Genomic DNA, 9,643 nt, shown 5'->3' on the forward strand with positions numbered 1-9,643 from the left:
CTGCTGGGCCATGGTTTGTCAAGCCATGGCATAAAAACTTTGGGAACCCCTGCTCTAAGATAAACCCACCCTGGGCAGGTGTCTACATGTGCGGCGATTTGGGAGTAAATTTGCTGCTCCTGGCAGCAGCTTGCTCCTGGCCCTGCACTGGCTCCCTGCAGTAGCCAGGGGGAGCTAGCCCGGGGGCCAGCAGGTGAGCACAGGACCAGGAGACAGTTCTCTTGGTGGGGGCTGAGAGATTGCTCCCTGTCCCTGGGAGCTGTTTGCTGCCAGGGCAGGGGCAGGTGGCAGAGCTCAGGTAGCAACAGTGTCCACCTGCCCTGGCAGCAGGGAGCTCCCAGCCCCGGCTTCCTGGGGTGGGGAGCTTGGAAAGAACTGCAGGGGAGGGGAGCGATTGCAGAGCTGGGACTGGGAGCTCCTTGCTGCTGGGGCAGGGGGACATTGGCCAGGCCCAGGCTTCAGTGGCAGAGCCTGCCCCTGCAGCAGGCAGCTCCTGAGGGCAGGGAGGGAGCAATCTGCTGCCCATCTACCAACTACACGTGCCATACTGCACGATAATTAATCGGCAGTTAATTTACTACTTGTATTTGCAGGTGGCAAATTAACTGCTGAGTACAAGAAATTAATGTGCAGTAAGGGTCGGCACATGTAGACAGTGATGCCTACTGTGCAGTAATTAGCTCTACTGCACAGTAAAGCATCTCTTGTAGACATGCCCACTAAGTAGGAATGTTAACCCGCTTTGCTGTTCTCTTGCACAGTTCTAGGCTCCTCACACTCATTCAGTGTGACACCGCTAGAAGTGGGTCATATACATACACAGCAGCAAGCTGAGCTGAGTAGCTAACATACTTACTCCAAGGTATCGGTGGCAAGAGAGGAAGCATGTACAAGGGGAGTAGGGAACGACCACAATCTGTGCTGTGTGTATTTCACTGGAGATTGCCAGTGTAGGGCTCTGGGATGGCAGGATGCAGGTCTCCTTCCTCCCCTACCTGCTAATTGACAGCTCTGAGCAAGCCTCCAAGATAGTTTTGGAGACATCAAACTACCAGGCTGGCCACAGTTTGTCTGAGCTGCTGCTTCCTGGATGTCTGACCCTGTTTTGTGCTTCACCTCCACGTTGAAACCCTCTAGGGCATCCAAGGCAGAGGATCTGAAACTAACCCCCTCCAAACCTCTTGATTTCTGCCCCCATCCCTGCTACCAGTGACAGGGGAGCGGGGTGGGAGGACCACGTTCCCAGAGAGGGTTGCTGTGCTAGGACAGGCTCGGTGTGTATTGGGAGCCCTTCCTTTAGCAGAGCAATGAACTAGTAGCTTCCTGGTGAAGGAAATGCATCAAACCAATGAGCAGGCATCTCTCCAGAGGGGGAATTCCTGCTTCATTAAGGTACCCAAAGCCTCCTCATTCCTCTGTTTCCCAAGGGGATGATGTAAAGCAGCTTCAGCTTAGCTCTGGCAGGCCACGCTGCCCTTGGGCTAGGATGCGAACAGCCCAAGGGGAATCGGCTCTGGCCTACTGCAGCAGGTGCCTGAATCCCACCGGCTCAGTGGTCTGGAGAAGCTGCTCTAGCCCACCTGCCATCCCTCCCGCAGGACCCATCCCTGCCTGCTGGGACTTCTGGCTGCCCCTGCTGCTGCCCGGTTGCCCGGGGGATGGTTGCCATGCTCTCCTTACAGCAACAATAGCCTGGATATGGCAGCTGCCTTGCAGGTGCCGTGCGAGCCGTGGGCTGAGAGCAGGCAGCCATGGAGGGCCTGGATTTGGAGGCAGACCGTCCATACGTCCCACAGGGGACTCTGGAAACTGATTTCCCCACCCCCTTGTACAGGTGAGAGCCTCCCCGTGCCTCGGAGCGAAAGGGTCGCGGTGGAGGTGGGGGTGGGAGCCAGGGCTGGGCCCCAGCTGGGGTCAGGCAGCCTCAAGTTTTTGCCAGCTGTGGCGCTTGGCCGGCTGGGCCTTGGCTTCCCGGGCAGCACAGAGGGCAGCTGCAGTGTAGATGCTTCAAGTGCTTTGCGGGCACAAGGCACCTTCCCTGTCTCCAGCACCGGAGCTGAGGGGTGAGAGGTTGTTGGAAACGGGGGAGCAGGGACCCCTCTACCCTGCACCATAATCCTCAGTCTAGAAGGGTCTTCCTGCTCTGCCTCCTGGTTCTCAATAGACCCCCAAGCACGTCCCCCCATAGTAATCCCTGCTGTGTATGTGGGCTGCAGGAGGGCTGAGCCACCTGCCAGGCTTTCCCCTTCCGCAGCTGGCTGTTCACCCACCTGTGGGTATGGGGTGGGAGAGTGGGAGGTGTGCTCCCTAGGCTTGGCTCTGACCTGAGTAAACCTTGAAGCCCTGATCATCTGTGGGGAAGCACCTTTTTGTGGGCTCCCCTGCCAGCTCTCCCAGGGCCGGGCCTGCCTCTTGGCCCTGACCTGGCGCTCTGGGGGCATGTCAGGGGTTCACCTTGCAGCTGGGGCAGGCAGATGGGAGGTGCCTGGAGTCCTGTTTGTAGGGCATGGAGCCCAGCACAGGCAAATCAGTCCGGAGTATGGCAGCTGAGGGGTTTGGGCAGCTTGTGCTGTGGGCAGCCCCATGCCGGCTCAGGTGCTGCACCCACATCCATGTTCTAGTGCCCTTGGACCTGACTCAGGCCCCAGGTGGCATAGGCCAGAGTCAAAGGGGATGCGACCCAACAAGTCAACGGTGGGGGCTCTGGCTATGCAGCACCTCCTGTTTGCAGGCCCAGTGCCCAGCTCTAACCACCCTTCTTGTCTGCAGTGACCAGTACCTGACGCTGCGTGGGCCCCGCAACGCCCCCATCCTGAAGCAGGCCGTGCGCTGGTCGTGCACCCCCATGGGCTGGGATGCCTGCGGGCAGACCTGGTACACGGGGCTGACCAATAGCGACAACCGGGATGCCTGGTACACACTCACCAGCCCTGTCAGCCGGGAGGCCTACCACCGCTGGGCCCAGGCCCACGCCAAGCGGGAGCAGAAAACCCTGCCCCCAGGTACGCTGGAGCAGGGCGGGGACCTAGAGGGGAGGCTGGGCCACTTGAAATGCCCTGTGAGGCCTCTTGTTTCTTGAAATGCCCTGTGAGGCCTCTTGTTTCACCCTGTGCTGTTACAGTTGGTGGTGCCCTGCCTCTGCAGAGCCAGGTCCCACAGGGATTAATGCCAGCAGCAGCTGCCTCCGCTGCCCTACAGTAGCCGTTGGCTTGAATTTAGCAAGGTATCTGCTGCCTGCCCAGCCCCAAGCACTCCTCACAGCCTCCCTCCCCTGTCATATGCCCTGCACTGGCCTTCTGCTTGAGTTAGCACCAGCAGTGGGAGCAGGATGTGCTTCCCTGCCCCCACGACCCCAAAATGTATCCTCACTTTGATGCCAGCCAGAACGTAAGCCTGGGGCAGGGCACCTGGGCTATGTGCTGGGCTGGGCAAGGTGTGTTTCCCCCAACATGTAGGTCAACTTATGCAAAGAGCTGTAGGAGATGAGCCAGGGAGGACAGCACCAGAGAGGTGTGCTGGTTCCAGTGCCTGCTTGCACCAGGGCTAGGTGCCAGTTGCCTGCATTAGCTCTGCGTGGCAGAGGTGCTTTTGACATGCACTGAGTACTTCCTTGTGATGCTGCTCTTGTGTTTTCCTGCCTGCTGCACCCTGCTGATGCAACCTGAAGGGGCCCCCGTCACTGTCTCTATAATTGTCCCCACTGTGCAGCTAGGAGGTCCAGGCTATGCTTGGGAAGGGAAGGAGTACTGCTTGCACACCCCAGCTCTGCCACTGCCTGGCTAGGGGACTGCTGGGCAAGTTGCTGAACTGCTCCATGCCTCAATTTCCCTGTGTTGTGAAGCCCAGCACATGTAACACTCTGTGCCTTCCTCCCAGGGAGCCCCTTGGGGCATCTGGTCATTCTGGAGAACACCTGGGAAGTGGCATTGAAACAGTCCCTCTCCTTCCCAGCGCCCTGCCCTTTCCATCCTCCCGTGCTTCCCAGGCTAGAAGACAGCAGCTCAGCTGAGTAGCGGCATCTCCCTTCCAACATCGTTGGAAGCATTGTGTTATTGCAGACATGCAAGTGGGAGCTGCATTTCCTAGGACACGGGGCTCTTCAGGCCAGGGCTTCCTGTTGGCTGCTCTTTCATTACCCCTCAGGTGCATGAGCACGAGGGCTGGAGAATACGAGTGAATGTCAAATATCCCCTCTCCCCTAAGTGCTGCTGGGGCTTGGAGTGCCTGACAGCATCTCAGTGTGTGCTTGTACACAGGTCATCACAGGGAGTTCCTGGGCCAGGAGCGGAGCTCTGTGATGCTACTCTAGTACATATAAAATAAGATGCCCTGAAAAGAAATTTGTGAGGGATGCAGACACACAGCTTGTATACTTTAAAGGAGATGGATTTTCCTGTGGTGTAAATGGAGTGGACGTACAGTGCACAGCTTTACAGCAGTGCAAGCCAGTCCACACCAGGAAAGCGAGGCGCATCCTTACCCCAGTGTACTGCATGGGTGTCTGCTCTGAGCAATCTTTCCCAGGGCAGCTGTCTGCTCAGAGTAGACCAGCTCCTCTGCTGCCTTGCAGCTGGGCCCTGTAATAGCTCTTTGCTGCAGGCAGACCATGAGCACAGCTGAATTTGCTCCTTATACAGAGTAAACTCTGGACTGAATTAGTCCCTCATAATTGTGCTGTGTGCACATGCCCTGGTTCCCCTCCCTGCAGGTCCTCCTCCTCTTGCATCTGTGTATGCCTGGAGCCTTGGGGAGATGCATTTTGCAAAGGCAGCTGTTTGCTGGGGCTCTTATTAATGGTCCGAGCTGTTGGCCCTGTTCCAGTGTCACCCAACGTGTGCTGTGCAGGTGCACGTGGCAGGGGCCACCCAGTGCTCAGAGATCTCCGGGGCTGCTATGGCAACGTTTCGCACCCATTTTCCTCTCCCTGTGCCCTGGTGTGTGAAGACACGAGGAGCCAGGAAATGGGGACTTGAACCTGGAGATCGGACCCTGCTGCGTGGCTAAGGGGTTTTGGATCTAGCGCACCTGCTGTCTTGCTCGTGTCTTCCCAACTTGTTCAGGAAGGGAACAGGCAGTCGTGATGTTAGTCTGGGAACACGTTGCAGGAGAAGCTGAGGATACAAGCTGTGCATCTCACTAGGGGCTCTGCTTGTAGAGAGCTGAATGACAGGTGGTGGTAAAGAATTAATCCCTGGTGACAGATCTCTTAGCTGCCTGCTGCCATTATCCTGTCACCTTCTGAAATGCCGCCCCCATCACAACCCTTGCTTACCTTTGTGCTGTAACATGTTTATAATGTCTCTTAATCACCAGCCTCTTGAACCACGTGAGTGGAGCCCTATAAAGCAGCCATTATCAGCTCCCATGGAGACGGGCAGCAGCATAAAACCCTCAGAGAGCCTAGGATCTGGTGAGGGCATTGCTAGGCCTGGTGCTGCTGATCGATGCCAGCAAAGCTCAAGGCCTTGCTGTGCTGGTCAGGGGAGCAACTGGGATGTGGGTGGGTGAGGGGCTGGCTCTAGAGAGTTGCAATGCGGGGGAACTGAGGAGTCAGCAAAGGACCAGTCTAGAGGTGGGGTGAAAAAGAAGCAGTGGGTCAGGGGGCATCAGAAGCAGGATGCAGGGATCCAGACTGGCATCACTGGCCTGGGGGTCCAGAGCAGGCAGCAGTAGCCATAATAGACAGGGATGCAGGTGACTGCCAAAGTAAAGCCACAGACAGGTTTGAACTGGAGCCAGGAGCAAAGCGGGGCAAGGAGCTGGCAGGCCTGGAACAAAGAGCCGGCAGGTGGGAGCCACCAAATGAAGGACGCGGAGTCAGAAGCCTGAGGCCATGGGCACACCTGTCAGGTCCCAGGGGCTGGACAAATGCAGGGCAGCAAAACAGTTCCTGCCCCAAAGAGCTGATGTGCAAAGAGCCTCGGGACACAGGGGGCTGGAAGAGCACAAAGGAGCCGTGAGACACCATTGGTCTCAGCCTCCCAGCCCTGGGCAAGGACAGGGCTCCCATGCCTGTACCCCTGAGCAGTGCACAGGCTGCATCCTGGCTGCTTGGGGCTGCAGAGGGGAGGAAGCTGCGGCAAAAGAAGTGCAGATCTGTGCCCTGCGATCTCCACAAGAGGTGGCCAGGCCATGGCAGGGGCTGGGGATGCTGGGGGTGAGTATCTGAGCTGCAAGCACAGGAGTGTGGGAAGGAGCCAGGCTTAGGGCTAGGAAGGGGGCATCGCACTTTCTGACTCGCGCACCTGCTGCTACTGCCCCTATCGGCCTGCCCGTACATGTGCTGCAAGTGTCCGGCAGAGGGCAGCTGGGCTCCTGCGAGCCGCAGGTGGAAGCAGTTGTGCAACATCCAGCAGCATCAGCTGGATCCTGGCAGGGTCATGCCCAGCCTCCACCTGCAGTGCCTGCATACTCACGCGCCTGCTGTGCCCTGTATTAGCTCGGCAGCCGGCCACATCCTTGGGGAATGTGACCTCTGTTTTGAAACCTCCTTTGTGCTTCACACTCTGGCTGCACTCCAGCCCTGACTCTCACTCCCTGGCTTCTAGCAAGCACCTCCGCTGGGCTGGGGCGCTCCCGGGCTGGTCCCCAGCCCCAGGCTGCCTTCCCTTGGAAGTGTCTGGGAAACCATCGTGTCCCCATGGCAGCCACAGTGGGGGCTGAGGAGGGAGGGGGGGGGTGTCTGCCCAGCGCAGACGTGCCACTGCTGAGGGCCCCGAGATGGTGCTGAGGGCTGCTGTGTGTCTGACAGACACAAGAGGCCGGGACATGTGGCTCCATCCAGGGCTGCACCAGGCGGCTGAATGTGTTTGTTAAAAGGCAACTCCTTTGCTCTCTGTGATGGTTCCCCTGTGGCTAACCCCAGCATTAGCTGCTGCCCTGGCAGCTCGGGGCCCTGGTCTGCCTGCCCTCCGATTCCTGCTGATGGCTGTGCTTGCTCCCACCCGCAGCCTATGCCCAGCACCTGCGAGAGGTGGCGTGGTACGACCCCATTGTACCTGCTCAGTACCTGGAGCCCAGCACGCGGTGGGGGGCCTTCCACTGGAGAGACAAGCCCATCCTGGGCAAGGAGTACGGTAAGGGCATGGGGAAGGGAAGGAGGGTCTCGGGCCCCTGCTGCACTTGCGAAGGGGTGGGGTGGGATGGGCAGCAGCTGGAGCTGGTTACCATGCCCATCACTACGGTGCTTTCGTGACCTCGCTCCACGTCCTCCCAAGGTGTAACTTGGGGCGTCACCTGTCCTGGAGCACCCCAGACACAGGGCTCCTTGTGCCTAGTCCCAGTGCGACTCCACACAGGCCCGGGCAAATATATCACTGCTCCTTGCCAGCCCTGAATTAGGACCAGGAGCTGCAGTGCCCCTGTGGGGCTGGGAGCTTTCAGTCTGCCACGCCAGGGAGTCATTTGAAGGGGCTCTGGCCACCGGGTATGGCTGCCTGGAGCCCTTCTGCCCAGGCTGCTCCTGTTGCCCCTTGCTGTGGCCAAGTAGGCCTGGGGTTCCCCCTGCTCGACTTCTTGCCCATGCCCTGCTGCTGCCCCTGCACCACTGCCCCCTTCACCTGCTCTCCTGCTTTCCAGTTGTCAACCGCAACCGCTGCACCAGCGAACTGAAGGGCAAGGCCGGCTACGTCCCCTACCTGTCTACCCACACCCCCCAGTTCACCACCAGGGACATCCGCACCTGGAGCCTGTTCAGCCACCAGCCATCCACCAGCCAGTAAATGCCGCACTGCAGCTCTGGCTTGTTTTCCTGGGGGAGAGGGAGGGAGGTGGATGGGCTGGGTTTGCTACTACGGTGGGGTGGCTGGACAAGTCCAGCCTGTTTGCTTTACTGGGCCCTGTGCCCAGCTGAGTCCAGGCTGCCTGTGGCATTCATGCAGCACCTGGCTCTGATATTGCCAGTGCCACCTCCAGGCTTGTGAACCTGCTGTGGGGGAGCCAGACCTATCCCAGCCCCTGCCTGCTCAGAGCCGCCTTACTGTCCCTGCCAGGCCCTGGGAACACCCCAGGCATCCCCCCAGCAAAACTGCTCTGAGTCGCCTGGCTCACTCGGCTGTCTGGCTGGCCTGGTCCCTTCACCAGCCACCCCAGCCTCAGCTCTCGCTCAGCTCCCTGGAGCCCATGGGCAAGCGGAAGAGGGACCGGAAGAGTGGGCTGAAGATCGCTACCAGGCCGCCTGCGCCCTGCGCACAGGGCTGAGGCCTGTGCTGTGGGGGGCTAGCCTTTCCTCGCATCCTGTGGCTATCCCTGCATCTCCCCTCGTGCCAGCACAGCAGGGCCCAGGAGCTTGTCGCTCCCCCCACAACATGGTGCCCCCGGGGGTCTCGGGTGGGGCTGGCTGCAGCACTTCCCTGCTGTGCTGGTGTTTGGAGCCTGGGCCAGCCCCACTGCTCACATGCGTTCCCCCTCCATCAGCTGCCCCACTGGCCTGGGCAGCAAGGCAGGGCATGGCCTTGATGGCTTAAAGATGACCCTGCAACAGAGCTCACAGGCCTTATGCCTTAATCATCAGCTCTCCTGGGGGCTGTCAAGTGCAGGTGGGGCAGGCATGAAAGGGCCCCACTTCCCAGCTCGGCTGGTCCTGTCTGCTCTGGCTCGAGGACAGCAGCCCTTCCCCTAATGCAGATCCTCATCCCCCGCCCCCCCGCCCCATGCAGCTGGGCCAGCGACTGGATCTCATCCGAGACCTGCTGCCCTCTGGAGAGGCCAGGAGCCTCGTGCCTCCTTGCAGGGACCCGCTCTGAGCAGCCCCCTCAGCCTACAGGCTCCCTGTCTGGGCCCGAGGGAGGGTGCAGGGAAGGGGTGTAGGGGGCAGGCAGCAGAGCAGGGCCATCCTTCCTTCCGCTCGCCCCTGAGTGTGAGCACTCGATGCATTGATGGACATGGGTAGAGCCTCTCACAGCCAGTGGAGAATGAGCAAGGCTTGCGGACTGGATGAATTCCTTTACTGATAATACAGTGCAGCTGTCCTCGCCCCCACCCTGTCCTTAATCAGGCAATCAAGCCTGGGTTTGGCCAGGGCCTGACTGTACACCTCTAGGGACCAGCTTGTCACTGGGCGCAAGCTGTGAGTACCAAGAGGTATAAGGGGCACCTTGCCCGCAGTGCCCAGCTCTCAGCCTGGCAGCATAATGAAATGGTCCCCAACAGCACTAGACTCAGCCCCGTGCAGACTGTGGCTGCAGGGGCAGCCTGGCCCTGGCTCCCCGCTCACACCAGTGGTGCCACCACAGCTGTCACATGGTGCACAGCCAAATGGCTCTAGCATTGCCTGCCCTTTCCCGTCGCTCCCGCCAGTGTCCCCATGTCCGTTGCCTTCTGGCTGGGGGCTGGCGAGGAACTGCAGGCCCAGCTGGGGACCCTGGAGCATGCCCGTGCTGGGTAACAGCAGCTGCAGCCCCTTCCTCCCCCTGCCACCCCCATTCCCTGGGGCTGACTGTACTGAAGGTGCTAAGAGAAACCAGTGACAACCCCACCGCAGTGCTCTGCACAGGCAAAGCCTGAGCCAAGCCCGTCTCCAAGAGCCGTGCGTGGTTCCCTGCGGCGAAGAACAGAGCTGCAGCCCTGGTCGCAGGAGACAGGCGAGAGGCTGCGACCCTGCACTGCTGCGCAGCCGAACCCTGGAGCCTGCTCGCAGGCTCGG

The 9,643-nt window shown here is 59.8% G+C and overlaps 1 protein-coding gene across 1 annotated transcript; it reads left to right on the top strand.

Moving 5' to 3' along the window:
- The first annotated feature begins 1,697 nt into the window (after positions 1-1,697).
- Positions 1,698-7,722, top strand: TEKTIP1 (tektin bundle interacting protein 1). The gene is made up of 4 exons (XM_090027695.1): positions 1,698-1,834; positions 2,770-3,002; positions 6,951-7,076; positions 7,579-7,722. The coding sequence occupies exons 1-4, from the start codon at positions 1,752-1,754 to the stop codon at positions 7,719-7,721; spliced, it is 585 nt and encodes a 194-aa protein (XP_089883821.1). The 5' UTR covers positions 1,698-1,751; the 3' UTR covers position 7,722.
- The last annotated feature ends 1,921 nt before the right edge of the window (positions 7,723-9,643 follow it).

The sequence above is a fragment of the Crocodylus siamensis genome, chromosome 14 (assembly GCF_052110815.1).
Source record: "Crocodylus siamensis isolate JL-2025a chromosome 14, ASM5211081v1, whole genome shotgun sequence".
Classification (NCBI taxonomy): domain Eukaryota; kingdom Metazoa; phylum Chordata; order Crocodylia; family Crocodylidae; genus Crocodylus; species Crocodylus siamensis.